The sequence below is a fragment of the Argiope bruennichi genome, chromosome 1 (assembly GCF_947563725.1).
Source record: "Argiope bruennichi chromosome 1, qqArgBrue1.1, whole genome shotgun sequence".
Taxonomy (NCBI): Eukaryota; Metazoa; Arthropoda; class Arachnida; order Araneae; family Araneidae; genus Argiope; species Argiope bruennichi.
The window spans coordinates 54,083,460-54,104,093 of record NC_079151.1 but is presented as its reverse complement, the minus strand read 5'-3'; the positions used below and the strand labels follow the sequence as shown (position 1 = coordinate 54,104,093).

The 20,634-nt window shown below is 24.7% G+C and overlaps 1 protein-coding gene across 3 annotated transcripts in view; it reads right to left on the bottom strand.

Annotated features, from left to right (window-relative positions):
• Positions 1 to 20,634, bottom strand: part of LOC129962140 (cytoplasmic dynein 1 intermediate chain 2-like) — a 28,013-nt gene that overhangs the window by 1,664 nt on the left and 5,715 nt on the right. The window contains exons 6-18 of one of the 3 annotated variants that reach the window (XM_056075906.1): positions 13,427 to 13,447; positions 13,295 to 13,312; positions 12,232 to 12,252; positions 10,008 to 10,202; positions 8,437 to 8,590; positions 7,513 to 7,612; positions 6,493 to 6,618; positions 6,177 to 6,323; positions 1,940 to 2,053; positions 1,706 to 1,826; positions 730 to 890; positions 478 to 618; positions 263 to 388 (exon numbers count right to left, since the gene is read on the bottom strand). In XM_056075906.1, the coding sequence (XP_055931881.1) occupies positions 263 to 388; positions 478 to 618; positions 730 to 890; positions 1,706 to 1,826; positions 1,940 to 2,053; positions 6,177 to 6,323; positions 6,493 to 6,618; positions 7,513 to 7,612; positions 8,437 to 8,590; positions 10,008 to 10,202; positions 12,232 to 12,252; positions 13,295 to 13,312; positions 13,427 to 13,447 (1,445 nt within the window). The remainder of the gene's footprint in view (positions 1 to 262; positions 389 to 477; positions 619 to 729; positions 891 to 1,705; positions 1,827 to 1,939; positions 2,054 to 6,176; positions 6,324 to 6,492; positions 6,619 to 7,512; positions 7,613 to 8,436; positions 8,591 to 10,007; positions 10,203 to 12,231; positions 12,253 to 13,294; positions 13,313 to 13,426; positions 13,448 to 20,634) is intronic. The other 2 variants (XM_056075953.1, XM_056076004.1) reach the window with 2 other exon arrangements.

Here is a 20,634-nt window from a genome sequence, read left to right as displayed (position 1 = left end):
CAAATTTCGATGTCTAAATTAAATTTTAAAGAGTTTTCATGGATATTTTTATATTAACTTCTCAGTATATTAAAAAAATTAATTTGGAAGGAAGTAACCTATTAACACTAAATTTTGCTTTTATTTAATTTAATGCCCATCAATTTAAATTTAATTTAAAACATTCATCTTTTTTTTCTTTGCTAAGTATAATAATAATTAATATTTAAAAAATTGTTTGAATATATATTTTTATAGTTTAGTTTTTCTATCAAAATCTTACCTCTCCAACGTCATAAATATAAACTCTTCCTAAATCATCGCCAACAGCAACTTGATGTCCAGATGGAGTCCATACTACTCTATTTAATGCTGGATTACCATCAGCTACCACACTTACAGTAGGAAGCTGCAGTTAAAAAAGAAATAAGTATTAACAACATAGAATATTAATTTTACATCCGATATAAAATTTTATATAAATATATAAAGATTAACCTCAGTATCATTGTTAAGATTCCATATATCCAATCTTCCCATGCCATCGACACAAGCAAACACAGATGGATGAACTGGGGACCAAGCAACATCACAGACATAATCTCCGTTATCCTCAAAAGAATACAGAGGCTTGCTATCCTAAGAAAATAATATTAAAGCAAAATTTAAAAAATACTTCCACAAATTCCCCCCCCCCCCCACACACACACACACAAACACAATAAAAAAAAATCTTGTATAGAAACTAACTTTTAAACTCCACAGTTTTACTGTCCAATCCATAGAAGCAGATAAAAACAAATGTGAGAAATCAATATGTCCTTGAGCACTATGAGAGCTTAAACCAGTCACTGGACCTTGATGTCCCTCAAACAATTCATGAATGCCAGCTTTGCTGCCGTGTCTGCTAGCTATAAGGTACAATGATAATCTCATGTAAATAAATATTAAATAAAGGGTGATATTGATTTTATTCATAATATAACAAATTTAGAATTTCTACAATGCTTGTAGACATCTAATAATTTACAATCAATTTAAGAAAAAAAAAATTATTATTTTCTAGTTTCCTATATACTTCAAATTGGGGGGAAAAAAAGTTAATTAAAAAAATTTTCAAATATTTTAACTAAAAAATAATAAAAATTAATCCAATAATTCTTTTCCTGAATCATTATTCAATATTTAGATTTAAAAATAAGTTTTATTCAGATAAATATATTATAAATGCAGATCTTAAACAATCCCATACCTTGGGCAATAAAAAGGTCGAATATAATAATTTGAAAGAATTTATGACAATATTACTAATTTATTAAAACAATTGACCATTTCATATGCAAACCATGCAACCATTTTCATATTTTAAAATGTAGGTCATTGGATAATATAACGAATATATATAATATGATATATAATTCTAATATATATATATTCTATATCATATATATTAACGATTGGATAATATATATATAATATAATGAGAAATAAGTCAAAACCTTGCTTTGGCTATCCAAAATAATATGCATAGTTTCCTATTAATATCAAATATTGACCTTTAAATTCATTTTCATTATGTACCTTTACTTAGAATTTTAAAATCTTTATTTTAAATGTAATTAGTTTAAAGTAAATTTTCTTTACAAAATTGAAAATTATTATGAAATCAAAATGTAAAAAAAGTCTTATGCTTTGAATTTAAAAAAAAAATCAAACTATATCTTACCAGTATAAATAGTTCCTTCTTCACTTCCAACAATAAAATTATTATAATCTCCTGATGGGAAAGATAAGCTGGTGACAGAAACAGGTCGAGATTGCTTTTGATGAGATAGCTCCATCGTATCCTAAAAATATTTCTTCCATTAAAATTTTACTATTAATATTCTAACAATAAGAATCTCTATGAAAAATCCGAACTGAAACTCAAATAAAAGAAATAATTGAAAAGGAAACTTGCCTGGGGAGCTGAGAGCATATCCAAACTCCAAGTACAGAATTTACCATCTGTAGATATGCTAACTAAATTATGTGCATTTTGGGTACCAACAACTTGGATACAATACACAGGATGCTACAAATAGAAGCAAGAATAATCGGAATAACTTTATAAAAGAAATATTTGGTAAAAACAAGAGAAGAAAACATAATGCTTCAGTTTATTAAATAATTAGGGTAATAAGAGGGTATTAGACATGCTTGTAGATATTCTTCTCTATATAATATTTTGCCACATGATAAGCATATGGATTACTTTTAACAAACAGAGTTTCTAATAATGATCAAGATACATTTTTACAGAATGGGCAATAAAGGAATCACTGAAATATTCTTCATAAAATTACAAAAAACAGAGACAGAGTATTAACTCTAAATCCAAGGATAGGATGCTTTGTATATATGGGGATATATATAGAAGGATAGGATGCTTCACTTATATATGTGACAATGGTTAGCTTTGAGAGGAGATAAGAATTAAATGCTTAATTAATAAGTGGCTGAAAAGAACTCCTTTGGTTTATTCTGTGCCTTGATGCTGGGACCTCAAGACTTTCACAAAAAGAGAATAGTTTTGTATTTAAAAAAGTCCATAAACTAAATGAATTAAAGCCTCATATTGATATATCTATTATTTTCAACCACAAAGAGTTAAAATGGTTGTCCTTAAATGATCCAATTCACAGCCCACAGAACAATCAAAGTCCACAGGTGTCAACAACAAGCAAAGATCTATATTTTACTATCTACAAATAATTAAAAAAAAAAAAAAAGCATGTCATGATAAGTTTCAAATGCTGTGCTGCTTTAAATTCTATTACAGTTGAAATGGAGTACTATGCATTTCATATCAAGCACAATATCTGCATGTCTTTAATATTAAATGGCCTGGAAAATGGATACATTTAAAGATTTACACTCTTGAAGTAGCAACATATTTAATGTGAGTTTAGTCAACCGACTGTTTTGTTCGTCTTGCAAACCCATTCACGGGAAAAAATATTTTTTTCATAAATCAAACCAATCAAAAGAATCAGAATATTAATTCATAAAGAAAATCAATCAGAAGAATCAATTCCATAAAGACTAATTTTAGAAAAAAAATTGATTTATTTTCAAAAGAAATTAAAGAGAAAACTAAAACACTTTATTCTAACTTCAAGATCTAATATAAATATCATAATGAAATACATTCAAAAGAACTGAAGCTTTTATCTAAATTCATACATCATATAGAAATTTTCTGGAGTCCTAAAACAGATAATTTGAAACAAGTTGCTTATAAATTTTTAATAGTTTAGCATTAGAAAGATGGCAATAATCATTCTGACAGCAAAGAATTACAAACATTCAAATTTTCCATATTTATTCTTTGATTTTTTTATTTATTTGACTTTTCTTAATTGTTTATTAAATATGTATAGAACAAAAATTATTTGCCTTTTCTAATCACCATTATTGAATACCATCAATGTGTATACTTAGAAAGACAGAGTGTGACTATTTTGACAGCTGAAAAAATATTACAGAGTATGGTGCATTCTTTATTCTAAGTTCATCTGCCCATTACCTTCCTTTCATTTCAAGAGCATTTGAATATGATTTGATTAGAAATGATACAAACAGAGATGATGGTAAAAGGTACCAGCTGACCACTTATATTTTGTTTCATGTTTAAAAGCATCTGCTTTACTAGAATGACTGATATTCATTTAGTATGATCATTTTTAATTCAATTCATTCATTTCTTCATCAACTCAACATATGTTTTCATATATTCTTATAAAACAGATTCTAGTTTGGATCAAAATCTTATTTATATCAATATATGAAATATATCTTTGATAATGATAGGAAGTAAGCTTCTACAGTCAAATGCTGATTTAAAAAAAAAAAAAAAAGAGGTTCAAAAGTAAAATAGAATATTGGAAAAAGTCTCTTTGAAAATAAGCAAAATTAAACAAAATATACAATGCATATTTTTAGATGAATTAAACACTTTTATTTCTAAAATTATTTTTAAAAACAAACTGTGATGTGTGACTTAGGGACTAAATTTTATTCTTCAAATAATAATTTGTAATTGATTTAAAGAAATCCTGAGATATTTATGGCATGATTTCAAATTTATAGAATTTGAAGGACTTCAAACAGATCAATAAATTCTAATAATAGAAAGCTGCAACATGCTTATTGAAAACTGTATCCTTTGTTACAAATAGAAATACTATTCCAACAGAAAATACTTTAGTTCATTTACATATAATAGTCCGAAGAAACTGGATAATCCTAGAGTTAAATTTAGGATAGCAGCATATATTTAGTCAAAATATTTGTTAAATGCCTCCAAACCTTTAGGAAAACATGTAAATGGACCCATTTATGAAACCATTAAAGTACATGCAATATGAGATTTAACAGAGCCATTTCCTAATATCTGAAGGGATATCAAAAGTAATAGATTTTTAAATCTTCAAACTTAGCCAAAACTTTATGAAGCAAAAAAGTACACTGGTACTTAGAAATTATTCAGATACCAGAAGATCAAAAGAAAACCACGCCCAACCAAATTACTCAAGCATCTCTCTCTCTCTCTATATATATATATATATAACGCTTATGTCGACGCAAAATCGGGCCGAATTTATTAATCGCCATTTGGCAATACTTCGATCTCGTCCAGAAAATACTATTCACACGTCAGTTTGAAAAATTTTTAAACAAAAAATTAACGGTCAATAAACGGACAAAAATTTTTACGATGGGTTTAAGTCATGCCATATCGATTTTAAAACGAAACCATCGAAAAAGAGAAAACAGGTTGAATGAATATGTTCAAGAATCGTTCAAAAGAAGACCCAGTTGTAATGAACGAGACAGGGTTAAACGTTTATGTGTATGGAGCGAAGTTTCCGAACTACAGGAGCATAGTTGTGGGATTATGTCAGGACTCTGTTCTTTTTACCAGGCATATTACCGGGAAAAAGAAGTCAAAGTGGCAAATACACGAAATGTTGTCATGATAAAAAAATTGTTTTGGAACATCAGTTGAATCTACCAGAAATATTGAAAGACATGCTGATCAGTGATTCAATCGAAGGAAGAAACTATTGGAAACATATATAAGAGAATATGCTTTAGCTTTTGCTTCCATGGAAGCTCAAATTAAACCTACTTCTGGAGCAGGATCATATTGCTGTAGGATTCGTGGTCAGATATACCATATGTTTTTTTTTTTTGCCTTACATTTTTTTATTTCTTTCACTGCTTTATCTTGTTTGGAATTTGAATATAGCTGCTTTCAGACATTTTTTTTTTTTTTTTTTGTAAATATCAAATTCTTATTCTGCTTCTGTAGTGTAGCTTCCAAATTTGTACAATTGTAAGAAAAGCACAATTTTTAATTTTTTTTTTTTGTAAATATTAATTTTTTATTCTGTTTCTATGGTAGAGTTTCCCAAATTTGAAAAATTGCAAGAAAATAACAATTTTTTTTAAAAAAATTTGTTTTTTTGGTGGATGTATATATTTATTTAAATGAAAGATTATTTGTGTTTATAAAGAACTTTGATGCAGGTGATTTTTGCGAATGTACTTTTTGCTTTAAATTTTTTCTTTTATTGTTTTATTATATTTTGGAATAAACTGAATCTGAATATATCTGTTGCTAGACTAAAGTGGTTTAGTAGATGGCGAAGTGAAGTTGGATTGTGGAGCGATCTAAGAGGAACTCGCCAACCCCCAAGAACTGCTAGAGCAGGGGGCAGAGCTCCCTAGTTAACACTAAAATATTAATAACATTAAAATGTAAATTTTCATAATTAAATATATTATAAAAACTTGTTTTAACAAAAAAAATCATGAAAAAAAATGTCATTTGTTTGGTCAAGTAGTCAAAATCATTGCCTTTCATCTTTCTAGGTAAATAGAAAACACTACCTTCCTATCTTTAAAGAATAATGAAACAAAAATGCAAAAAATTTTGTTTCACATTTATTTAATTCTGCAATTCTATAATAAGGAAAGGAAGTAAATGGAGAAGTTTTACTTTTTTGAAAAAGGTATTAATTCGCTTTTTACATTAAAGAAATATGCCAACTCTACAGTTACTTAGTATTTTAAAAAAACAAAGAGAATTTAAAATCACATAAATATTCAAAAAGTAAAATATAAGAATCTTAAAAAAACTAAAAACTTACTGTATGAGCTATAGCTGACAAAGGACTCCTCTGAACAGGTGTTCGTTTACTGCTACGATTATCCCACAGAACAATTTGTCCCGAGTAAGTTCCTCCCAACACTAAATTAGGATGGAATTTGGCAAAACATGTAGACATAACAGCCGACTGAAAATAAGAACGTCAAGATCTTCTAATGAAAATGTACCGATAAATAAATTATTATGCAAAATTCTAAAAATTAAAAAAAAAACATTTCACCAATAACAAAAAAATTCCATTTGTAATATTAAACAAATAAAGAAAAATAAAGATATCTTCCCCTTTAGAATCTAACCTGGCAATGAAAGATATATTCTGGAGTTGTTTTTTTGAATTTCATATTCCAAACTAGACACACACCATCAGGATCATGAGGTGAATCTTCATTATTATTATAAGAAGCAACTAGCAGTTCAGGAAACTGAAATATACAAAGGCATGTTAAAAAATAATGAATTTAATAAATAGTTAAATAAAACCATTTAATAGAAAGTCAAATAATACTAAAAAATTAGAAAGCTTGCAACATTTGGTCTATATATTAAAATGTAAATACACTGTTAAATTAGATAAAAGATTCTCAAATTACAAAAGAAAATTTTAAATTCTTTCAGATCTAGATTCTTTTCCTTGCAATGTTTGCATACAAATATTGAGGATACTCATTCCAAGAAATTTTGAGATACTCATATTTTTCAACGTAATTCCATTTTTTAGCACAATCACAATTTTAAAACAGCCGGATTGAAGGTGAAAAAATAATAATATTTGAAAATTGTGCAAAATAAAACTTGTAGATTATTATTTTTATTTTCCTATCAAATAGCAATGGAAAGCTTTAAAGTAATTAAAACATTTTATAAATTTTCAACTAAGATCTGGATTGCTAAAAATATCATTGACACAACTGATTCTATGTTCAAATATTTATCAAACAGTTGAATCATTTATTGAACTAAGCATCAAATCACTACATATACATATAATTCTAAAAATTTTATCAAAAAATGCATGAAGTTAATGTCTTTTACACTAATAATAACAAATATAAGTTTAACAAAAGATTTCATAACAGGTATTTGGAATACAATATCAAATCTTTCAATTTTTTTTCTCTTCTTTTTTTTTGTTCTATAACATTCCTTAGCTCTTTTCTCAAAATATGAAAATAAGCATCATTCATATATGTATACTTACATACAAAATTTCCTATAATTCAATTAGTGAAAAATGTTAACTTTCAGTATGGTATAAATAATCTATACATAAATAAAGTCATCTAGAACTAAATAATATACTAAACTTCTTTACAAACCTGAGATGACCAATCAAAACTGGTTACTGTACGATTCTTTGACCAACGATCATCAAAAAAGGTTCTGTTTAAGGATAACTTGATTCCACTTTTGTCATCACTAAAATCAGATACACATTATGTTACATTTAGAAAACTAACATTACAATAAAAAAGAAGAAGAAAATTACATTTTAAATGAATTGATATGTTATTTACATTTATATCTAATTTGTCACTTAAAAAAAAATTTAAACAGATATTTCAATTACAATAGATGCCCTTATCATTTTAGGACTTATGAGTTTTATAAAATCTACAACTGTAAACAATAACTGAAATAGATGAATTTAACTACATTGTAATCACAGAAAAAGAAAAAGATAAAAAAAACTTTTATTTCAGAAATATCTATAATGTATTTCAAAAATAACTAAATATCTTTAATTGTTGCTTATAAACAATTATTCTTTAACAATTCATTCATTTTGGCATTTACTGAAGTGTTCCCTTCAACATATTTATCACCATCCGAATCATCAACATCAACTGCTTGGTCTTGATCACAAAAAAGCTAACGAATTTTCAAAATATTAAAATAGGTTGTAAAATTTTGAACTGTATTGCTCATTTATCTAAAATATTTGCACATGTAAAAATTTTTATTATTATCATTAACATAAAAACATTTTCAAAACTTCAATTTAGTAATGCCAAAAAAAATAAAAAAAATATCATTAGGCCTCTTTCAACTATGTTCTAACTATAAAAATGATGTAAACCAATATTAATTTTTTATCTATTCTATTTACAAATCCTTTTTAATTCCGTTTAGATCTCCCTCCCCACTACAGTTAGTGGTATCACAATAATAACTTAACATATAAGAGCTTTACTTAAAAAAAATTTTTGTTAAAAAAACAATGATGATTTGATAAAATTTACCCATCTTGTTCCTCTCTGGTGCCTGTATAGTCAATCAATATATCTAAATCTTCATATAGGGCTCTCTCAATAATTCTACTGGCCCGATCAAAAAATTGATGGAAATCTTCTCTTAGCATAATCTGCTTTTTCTCTTCTTCACTCAAATCTCTGACTAAATTAAAAGAAAATTCAATAATTCTATGAAAAAATAAAATCTGATATCAAAGTTTTCTTACACTGAAGTTTCATATTATACTATATTAAAGTGTTTTTAAATAGAAATATATTTTCATGTTTACTTATTCCATTATTTTGAAATGAATCCAGTAAAAATTACTAGTAAACTACAATCATTTTTGATTTTTTTTTAAAAAAATACACTCCCCCCCTTCAGTTTTACACACTTTAAAAATCATCAAAGTAGTATCACTCAATCATCCTGAATTAAGAAAACACTTCACCTGAAACAAAAATTATGGAAACTTAAAAAACAAATTGCTGAAATAAAACATTGCAAAATGCAAAACTCTACCTTATATATCGCAAACTCTAATGTGAATGTTTAATAATAATAACTTAAAACATACATAACAATATCAATCTAATTGTATTCAATGTATTGCTAAATCAGAAAAGGGAATGTTTATTTATTATTTTAAAATTAAGGAAACATTACTTTTGATACAGTAAGGATTCTTAAAAGTACTTTACATACTCCAATAAAGTACTAAAAAATTTATAACAGATGGGAGTTTTAAATTTGTGGAACGTTTCCTCTCCACATATTTTCAAGATGTGCAAAAAGGAAAACACAAAATTCCTCAATTTCCAACCAACACATTACAAGTAATAAAATTATTGAAATATAAATAACTCAAAACTTTTCATTCTCACTCAGATAAAATTTTCAGCAGAGTTTGGCTTTTTGACTAACAACAGGATATATACATTTCACTTATGTTTTACAATTACTACTGGGATAATTTTTTCAAAACTTATGTGATGTTTCCAATTCTTATAGGCACTCAAACATAGGTGCATATGTTTTATAATTAATCACTCAAATTGTATAGCTTATTTTCCATCCAAAAACTATTGTTCACTAGTGTACTTTGTGTTTGCAAGTCTAACAATTAGCACTGTATCTTATTTATTTATTTAATTTTTTTACAGTAAATATTGATTAAATAATATAAATACATAAATAAGTTTTCATAATCTAATTTTATACATTAAAAATGTTATTATTTTTTGTTATGGGATTATTCTGCATCATTCTGAAAAACTATGCAATAAATAAATAAAATAAAAAAAAACAACTGGAGAAAAAATTCTAGTTGATAAAGTTTGTCTAATTTAGAATTAATTGCCTTCATCATCATAGAAAATGGGATGAAAAACATTAAAAGAAGTTCAAAGTCAAAGTGTTCACAAAAATATTGAAAGAAATATTATTTGAAATTAAAAAGAAATAAGAATGCAATAAATATTTACACTTAAAATGTCTAATAAAAAATAAGTTTTGATTATAAATAAATTTCAAAGCTAATATTTGTGCAAAATGTAAAATATTTCATAAGAATACATACTCTTCTTTTCTTCCTTTTTTGGTTCAACTGCAGCAGTCACAGTTGTATCTTGAGCAGGTCGCACCATTTCTATGTGTGGCAAGCCTTTATGGGAATGACGATGATTTGGATATATAGGGGGAGTATCCATATCATGAGATGTCAAGGATGAACCTTCAACATCATCTTCTGCAGACATGTCTGCATAAGTAAGGACTAGCAGACACAATATAACAATTAGTGTTTGTATAACAAAAGTAACAATCCAATTAAAAAAAACAAAAACAAAATTCAATCAAATTATTTTATCATCGCCTATATTTTATGCTATTAAAAGGCCAAAAACTAAAATGTAAAATAATTATCGCAAATCTAAATGAAAATAATCATCTAAAGGAAAAGACCAGGGCTTAGAGAATTTGTCTACAAAAACATTAAAAAAAATTATGATCCAAAAATTTATAAAATTTTGAAACAATAATAGAGCTATGGTTTCAGCTTTATGTTCTTAAACACAAAGAGTTAAACATCATAAATCCACAAAAATCTAAACATTTCAAATGCAGAAGTGAATAAGAAATGACTTCATCATGTTCTTATTATGTATTAAAGACAGAGGATCATAAACTTAGAGTTTCTACTTTGATAATATTCACATAAAAGGTCATGTTACAGTAGAAATTTTAAGTTAAATAAAAATGAACACATTGTCATTTTAAGCATATGGACATTAAATCATTTACAAAAAGCATTAAACCTAGCAAACAAGATTTATGTAAATACATTCCATTCTTTAATAATATAAGAAAAGATTACAGAAAATCCTTAAATTTAGAAGTAAATTAAGATATACTTATACAAGAATAATATTCATATTAGGTACAGAGCATTTGAAAAAGAAGATTTTTAATATAAAAATAAAACTGCTAACAAAAAAAAAAAAAAAAAATCCTGAAAAATATCAACAAATCAAAGAAAAATAGTAAAAAGCACATAAAAAACATGCAAATATAATTTCCCATGCATATATATATTAAACTTTTAAAAATACATAAAACCTTGCTTTCTTATATAATAAAAAATTAGTGCATTATTATATTAACAGAGAAAATGAATATTAAATATAATGTTAAATCAGAAAGATGATATCTGTGTACTGATAACACACTTTTTTTTACATTGCAAAGCAGTCAAGATTTTCCTATTTTACAAGATCTATTTTTAAAAACAGTTTAACAGAATGGATAATTTAATTTTTGGCCTAAATTTATCAAAAAAAACCTTACATTAAGAATAATTACAAAAACAACTAAAAAAAAGTAAAATTATATTTCAAAATTTAACTTGATTATTTTCTTTCACTTATATTATTACGTTTCAAATTTAAATAATTCTTTATTTTTTTTTCCATATCAAATTTTAGCTTTTTTAGAAATTTACAACATATTCAACTGATAACTTAAAAAAAAATCCATTAACTAAATGAATTTAAAGATTGAATATAAATGAAAATATAGTAATTAAAACAGCAAAAGAATTTCTTTCCTTATAGAAAGAGATTTGATAAGAAAACAATTTTAAAACTATACATAATTAAAGTTGTTGCATATTTTGATAAGAAAGGTGATTTTTTAAAAATCTTTTATAGTGTTTCATCATATTTTTTTTATCGGTTTATTCATATAAAGAAATTCTTAATGAAGACTCAATTTAGTAATTTTCAATAAAAATATGAAAAAAAAAAATGAAATATAGGTTACATCATGATTTTATACCAATGAATAATCATAATTAGTATATTAATTTGTAATTGCAAAATTATTTTTAAGATAATTATAGAAAAATTAAAGAATGATCAAATTTTAGAGTAATCATAAATAAACACAGAAAAAAATAAATAACATGAACATGAATTCAAGCTCTATTTTTTTGCTCAATAAAACCATAATTTATATTTACATAAAAATTAAAAACAAAAAGAGTAATATAAAAATTTAGTACAAATGAACATATTAGGAAATACATGTTTACAAACTAAATTTAAAAATATTAATGAAATTATAAATACAAAATTAGTGATTTAGGGAAGAATAAAATTTAAACATTATTAGCAGATTTTATAAAATCAGCACTGAATTCCTAACTAACATGCAGCATTACAATTTAGGAAAACAGGGTCATCAAAAAGCAAAGCAAGTCAGTATGTCACTAGTATTTTTACGAGATTGTCTTGTGGAAAACATACCTTGAAATTCATCATCCCATTCTACAGGTTTGAGATAAATTAATGTTTCCAGCGGAATTGGAATAAGAATAGCAAAATTATAGATTTCTCTAGATACATTTAACTCACATAATATGATAGATTAAAATCTAATAGAAATTGTACAACAACAAAAAAATGACACTGCAGTGTAAAAGATCAAACTTTTGAATTATGTACAGATTACTAGAACTTTCATAATTTTAAAATCAAAAATATTTCATGGAATTCAGGTATTTCTATGAAACAGAACTGAAAAAGTACTTCTTTATATTTAAAAAAAGCATATTAATTTGCAATGAGCAGCAATAATGGTTCAAAATTTATTAATGAAAATTATTATAAGAAATTTTTATTTTGTGAAAGTTAAAATTATTCTTTATAAATAATATAAAATAAATCTTTAAATACAAATGCACAAGAACATTTATTTAAAAAGGTAAAATTTACTCTGATATAAGAAATGCTGAAAAAGAAAACCAATTTTTACTTATAAAAAAAGATGTTTTTTGAACATGAATTTAAAAGATCTTTCATTATAAATTTTTGATAATTTGATTAAATAATGGGAAAAGGACAAGGAATTTTTTACTAATCTTATACTATTTGTTATCAATGTTTCGAATGTTGCTTTTCTATTGCAAAATACAAAATAAATCAAATTTATTGGAATTATAACATGATGCCATACATTTTTTGCATATAAAACATATTAAAAATTAAAATGAAAGATTTAATTCTAATTCCCAAACATTTAACTGCCAAATCAAACACAAATAAAGATAGCAGTGCAAATAAAAAGTTAGTCTGATAACTCATAACACAAACAAAAGTTAGCATACATACAACTGATCAACAGTTATTTAAAACTAAGGAAAACAAAGCTCAGTTAAATTATAACTGGCTTTGGTTAGTGAAAAATAATTTCTTTTAAATTTGCAAAAAAGAGCTAAAATAGAAGAAAAATACAAAAAAGAAAAACAAAAAAAAAAAGAAACTGGAACCATTAAAAAAGCAAAACAAAACTGTTATCTTTAAATCTTACCTTCATCCCAATGTATGACTATCAAAAATTTCAAATTTTAATCATATATAAAAAAAAATCACACATACATAAGCACATTTCAAAAATATTTTAATAATTTTAAATATATCAATATAATAACAATATTCTTACCATAATAATCCAAAGGATGCGCTACAGAAAGGGAAAAAAATTAAAATAAATTAATATGCACAAATATTGGTAATAAGAAAATACTAATTAAAAGCTTTTAAATATATTGAATTATGCAGGTGAGATAAAGATTAGAAATTTAATTTTCAAGAAACAAACTAGTTAAGAATATAATGAGCTTACAAAGATCTATACTAAATATAAATAAAAACCTAAATATGTCTCATCTTTTGTCACATTAGAAAGAGTTCCTCATCTATCATCAAGTTTTGCAAAATAACAAGGATTAACGACGATATACAAAATAATATACATAATAAAAGATATTAAGAAACAAAATCAAAAAGTAATTTTTATTTCATTATTCAGGAATAAGATACTTCTTTTATTTCATTCATTTTCTGGTCATCATAAGTTTTGCATGAAAAGGCAAAACAATGCTTTGAAAAAAGAATTTCAATTATTCTAATAAAGAAAGGCATATTTTATTTTTGAATTATTTTTATCTCTTTAATATTATTTTTAATCCAATGAGAAAAAAAATCAAAGAGAATCATGATACTTCTTACTTAAATAGCAATTTTCATCTTTTGACAGGACAACAAAAACTTAAAGAAGACAATTTCTTTTACAATTTATTGAAACAGCCTTTCATGGGGGAAATCTTGACTAATAATAATAAAGTAGAATGTGTGTAATACTGTACTTCTGTTGTTGCTTAATAGGCAACACTATATGACTTGAAATATGGCGCAAATAAACTTTCAAGGATACGAAAATGCACTCAGACTGCTTTGGGGAAATTTAAAATAAAGTTGAGAAATTCTGCATTTTTTCCTTGATTACTGCTAAGCACAACAGCAGAAAAATTATTTCTATTCCATCAGAAATAAAATATTTTTCATTTAATAATCAAATTAATTATTGCACAATTTTTATCTAAATTATAACAATTTTAATTCATTTTTGTATAAATTTTAAAAATATATTTCACTGCAACAATAAAATTCAAACTATTTTTACAGTTTCATCAAATATTTAATCATGTGATTCTCTCTTATTTTGAAAACTATACTATAAAAAAAAAGATTCTGTTTATTGCCTTCACAGTTTACATAAGGAATCAGAAAATAAAAATTCAATACCATAATTAGTCAATGTGAGATTACGATAGATTACTCAAATATTGAACTTTTTAATAATACAACACTTTTATAGGACTTGATTCCATTAAGAAGGTTCATGTATAGAATAAACATAATAGATTGAAAACTACTAAAATAACATGGATATCTAACACAATTAGATGTTTAAAAATATTTATATCAAGGGACTGCATCACATATTTAATAAAAATTAAACATAATCAATATTCATGGTGAACTAAATGATCATCAAAAGCAGCTAGTAAAACAATAAAAACCATTATCCCTTAAATTCTGAAGAGATAATTCGCATTTTTAAACTATGAACAAAAGAAATTCAAAATAACTCATTTAGCAATCAGATAATTAAAATAACTTTTTAAAGGTTAGATTGTTCTCTGTGCATATCTTTGACTGGAGATCTAATTACTAAAGTTTCAGACAACTGTTTTATTTAATTCAACTCAACTTAAACTTCACCCCCCCCCAAAAAAAAAGATATTACAATTGTGCAACAGTATAGTATAAAAAGAAACATGAAGGAAATTATTAGGTATTAAGTTTTTACAAAAATTGTATGTAGTTTCTCATATCATTTTATTCAAAACAATAAAAAGTTAAATGGAGTAAATCTATGAATTTTTAAATAATAATATACATTTAATATGAAGGTGTATATATCTAAAAAGCGAATCTATCTATCTCGGGTGAAATAAACTTTGGAGGGTTGAAATGTTTAATTTGGAATGCTTTCTTTTAAAACTTAAAAATATTAAAACATAAGCAAAATTTTGACATTTTTTTTAACCTATAACTTTCAAAAATATTATAGCATAAAAAAATAATTTTTAAACATTTTTAAAATTCAAAAAATTATCTTTCAAATGCTATAAATTTTATTGCCATTCAAATTTGTCCCTAATTTCAATAAATTTAAAAAAATAATCTTTCAGTATATTTTATAAAAATATTTCTCATAGCTGTAATGAAATTCAACTTGTTTCCATTACTGTTATAAATATTTTATTATTGATAACAAAGGCATAAAGTATCAGGCTTATATTTTGTATAATAAATGAGTTTTTCTTTAAATTAATGCTTTAAATTATTTTTTAATGAAATTTTGCAGAATTCTAATCAAGATTTAGCCCCAAAAATAAGCAATGAATTTTTTTTTCATATATTATTCATTTTAAATACTGCTGTTCTTTCTTGTAATAATATTGGATGTATAAAAATATAATACAGAGCACATAAAATTTCAATACAGAACATTTCTACTTATTACCCTTTTATTTTTTAAGGACAAGTTTTAATCAAGTAAGCAAGTTAATGAATTAGTTGAGGTTTAATGATTTCTTATTTCAAATTAAAATTAAATTTCATTTTGATATGACAGAGTATCATAAAGGCTAACAGCATAATGAACAGAACTGTCTAAGACTTATAAAATAGCATGATTTAAATAACAATGTAAAGTTAGAAAATATTTTGTTGCCGAAATCATAATAATAATACAGGAGATTTAATTGAAATTTTTGCAACGAAACATACCAACAAACCAACTGATTGCTAAAAGCAGCTAATTTATTAATGTCATGAACACAGCTCCCCCCCCCCCTGAAAGTGTAATAAAGAATAAAAGTTGTTAGCAACTATTGGTATTAAAAAAAAAAAAAAAAACTCTATTTGTAAACCTACTGTTTCAAATAAGAAAGATAACTAATTTAAAATGCTTAAAATGAATAATAATTTTTTTTTAACTTATGGTTTGAAGCATAATTTTCATGCTAATATTCTTTGGTGTTATTATGTTTTATACAAATTTATATAATAGTAAATTTACATAATATTTAAGAAACAATTTTATTTAGCATGTTTAATGGATATAAAAATTACATAAAGCCTTTTTTGATTACATACCTTACTTAATTCATGCAATATATATTTGTATATATGACATAAATAATTTGGTCTTTAAAGGATTAAAAAACAATTTTGTTCCAACAGACAACATTAGGATAAAAGAAAAATTTACAGTAGAGATTAAAATACTAAAGAAAAGTAAATGAAGAATTATAGAAAGGCTTAAAATCAATTTATAGAAATAAATTATAGTTTAAAAGTAAGATTAAAGGATTTAAATGAAGAATAGAACTGGTCTGATCATCATTCATATCTTAAAACTTGATTTGAATGAAATGAGTGAATGCTGTCTCACAGCAATAATCCTTTAACTAGCTTTACAAATCCTCTAACCTTTTTTGAGACAATCTTACAAAAAACTTTCAACTTATTCTGAAGTAACTTTACCCTGATTTGCTAAGTAAAACTTTTATCAAAGTGATGCTAAATGTGAAAAAATGATTTGATTAAATCTCTGATCATTAAAACATTTCAAACAAAGAAACTGAATTAGAAATATCCTTTTCTTAGTCAAAATAAAGTCTCAAGTATATATTGTATACTATAATGTAAGCATTTGTTAATAACCACAGCTGTAACAATGTTTATAAAATAAAAATGTAATATGGATGCACTGGAAGATTTTATTGGAAAAAAAAATAAAAGCTTATAGTATGTTAACAAATGGTTCAAATATTAAACTTCATTGGTTATCTAATAATTTCCCACAGAAAAGTTATATTATTTTGTAAAAAGTGTTAATTTATTTTTTATACTGTTAGCTTTAATTCTTTTTCTTAACAATCACAATAATTATAGTAACATATAAAACATAGCTCTGTAAAATTAAATTAATGCAGTTGCATGGCAAGAAAGGCATAAAGGTATCAAAATGAAAACAGTTTCTAATGCCTATTTTCAACAAACCTTTACGAGTCCTCCAATGATAACTGTTATCCTTAAAAGGAGAAGAACTAAGAGATCCTTGCAATAGGAAAAGGAAATAAGATTAGTAGTTAAGAAAGGTAGGATTTTTGTTACAGAGAAAGTAATAGACAGGATAAAAAGTAAAATGCCTGGTTTAAATTTTAAAAGCAAATTTTAACAATTAACGTAGCTAACTGGCAAGCATGAAATTTCAGACAGGATGTATAGTTATTCAACGTATCTTCTTTTTATTTATATTTCATTGAAAGACTTTCCCTTAGGGCAATTTAAATAGAAAACAAGGCATTTTATGTTCATGACTAAAATTAATACTGATTTCAACTATAACGAGCATGCACATTTTCATAAGATAGTAAATATTAAATAAAATATGGAAAGTATGTTAATATATGAAATCTACTATAAATTATTAATTGAATTCTTTAAAACTTCTTTGATTAAAAAGAAGCCAATTTATACAAAAGAAATACAATCAATTTTAGTATCCTATAATGGAACCCAAGAAAAGAAATGAAGTGAAAATCTACTGCTTTAAAAGCTTTTCTCAACCCATTTATAATTCATTCTGGCACAAAAGTAGCCAAAATCAATTTTTGGAGAAAAATTTTTTTAATTAATAATATTTATAATTTTATTTAAAAATTCCTAAATTGAAATAAAATAAATTTAACTAATTTGCAATAGTTTAAAATCCTACATTTTTATTGCACCGACTAAAAGAATAAGTTTAATTACTATATAATTAAACGACTTGTTGTATCACAAGCAACACCACCTATCTCAATACTTGAAATTTTATAGGAGAAAGCAAATCTGATTTTTTGTCACCAATAATAATTATTTTTGTCTTATATGGTATGAATATAGGGTTTCATTTTCATGCTTAATGAATATATATATATATATATATATATATATATATATATATATATATATATATATATATATATATATATATATATATATATATATATGAGAGAGAAAAGATATAACCATTAATGAATGCAAAAAATTCTGAGTTTGTATGTCCACCCTCTCCTTTTGTAAAACTTGAAAATACAAATGGACCATGCTTTTTGTCAACTAATAAAATGAATATTCCTTCTTTTTCCCTTTCTCTTATTATTATCTCAGAGATGCAAAATATAAAGAGAATATCATTGCATTTTCTTGAGGACTGTTTTTGATTTTACTATTAATAAAAACTTTGAAAAAAAGAGTAGAAATAAAATTTTAAAATGAGATGATAAAAACAGAAAATGTTTGATATTTAATTTGAAAGCTGTCAAAAAAGTCAACAAGACATTTTTTTACATTCATGAAACAAATGCTTCTTTTAAGCATATCTAATTTTTAAAACTAATTTTCAGGATAAATTTATTTTGAAAAGAATTTCTTGCAAATATTAGTCCAAATAGTTTATCTCACCTGCATATATCAACTATAAAAAATATAATAAGATATTTGCTCCTTTGAGTTTAGCTTGTTTCTCAAAACATCAATAATACAAAAAATTATACACACATATAATCAAATAGTGATAAAAATAAAATAAAAACAATAAAATGCATAGCAACATTTAACTTAGCATGCTGAAATTGAAAAACATCGACATTATGGGAAGCTACAATAATTGCTTTCAACATCGTTCTTACACATGCAAGGGCAGCAAATTTAATATTTAATAAGATTAAAATGTCTGGGTAAGTTTTTCACAGCTTTCAAATAATGGTAACAAGAAAAATAATATGATCTAATAATTTTAGATAAAATGATGAGCATTCAGACATTCCACTAAAAATAAAATGGGATGAGACAGTTCCTTACAGCAAAAAGGCACAAAAGGAGCTATCACCCATTTTTAAGCAAAATTAATTAATAAAATCAATTAAGAATGAAACTAAAAAGAATGCAAAATCACAAATACTATAAACTTGATGCACATTGTCAAGCTGACTTAAGGAATTTCCTATTAATTAAATATTTTAATTTTATTTCTAAATATTTGCAAAAGCTAGCTAATATTCTAACACCAGAAGAAATTAAACTTACCACCCGTTTGGGGCACACCTCCAATAAGAAAGTAATAAATGAAACAAAACAGAAGGTAAGTTCATAATAGAATTTATTTCCAGAAAAAAGTGCAAAAAATTAAACAAAAGCATGTAAAAAGAAGCAGATATGTGCATTCAAATTCTGTAATCATACTCTCCCCAAGAATTCATAAATTTTAAAAAGAAAAAAAAAATCATCCACCATTCATGTATGACAGAAAAAATTTAAATTTGATTTTTCCAGTTTCTTTTCCAAAATATTTTTTTAAAAAACTTATCTGCTTTTCATAAACAAAATGTAATTTAATAAAATAATCTATTTCAAGCATTCAACAGAATGGGAAAATTGTACAGTGAATATAAAAAATATACATTGCACATTTATATAAAACCTTTCCAAATTATAGTTCAAATTGAAAGCCCAGTATTATCAAGAATTATATTTTTAATACTTATCAAAATTCCTCAAAGAGATATATTTGTTAAATCAATTGATTAATACACATTAAATAAAAAGGGTAAATTCTTTGACACCTTGATAATAAAGACATACGAACAACTAGCTACTACCACCTTGCTAACAGATTTGCAACAAATTTTTAATTTATTGCAAGTTTCTTCACGGGCAGTGCAAATACTGTGCCACTAGTTTAGTTACTAGTTAATGTACTATTCAATATCACTACCTACTCTCTTTCCCAAAGAAAACTAATCAATTCAACACTTTATAAATAATTTTCTTTTCCATCATCACTGTATCATCTCATATTGATATCTATGTTTTATTAATCTTTACTAATAATAAAGATGAAGGTGTATTATGTGTTGGCAATCTACAGGTCAAACAGCTAACTAAACTTGGTATACATGTACTTTAGAACGTGTGAATCTTAACCTCAGAATAATTTTTGAAAAATTTTAATTAAAAAATAAGCAAACTGTTGGTATTTTACCATTTTCCATAATAGCTTTCAAAAATACTGCAGCAAAAAAATAATTTTTTACATCACCTTAAAATTCAATAAATTATCTTTGCAATAACATAAAATTTTTTGGAGTATTTTTTATTTTTAATTTTCAAACAAAAAAATAATAATAATAATATTAATTTAAGAATAAGTAAACTCAAATTATTTTCAAAGTTGATGTTAATATT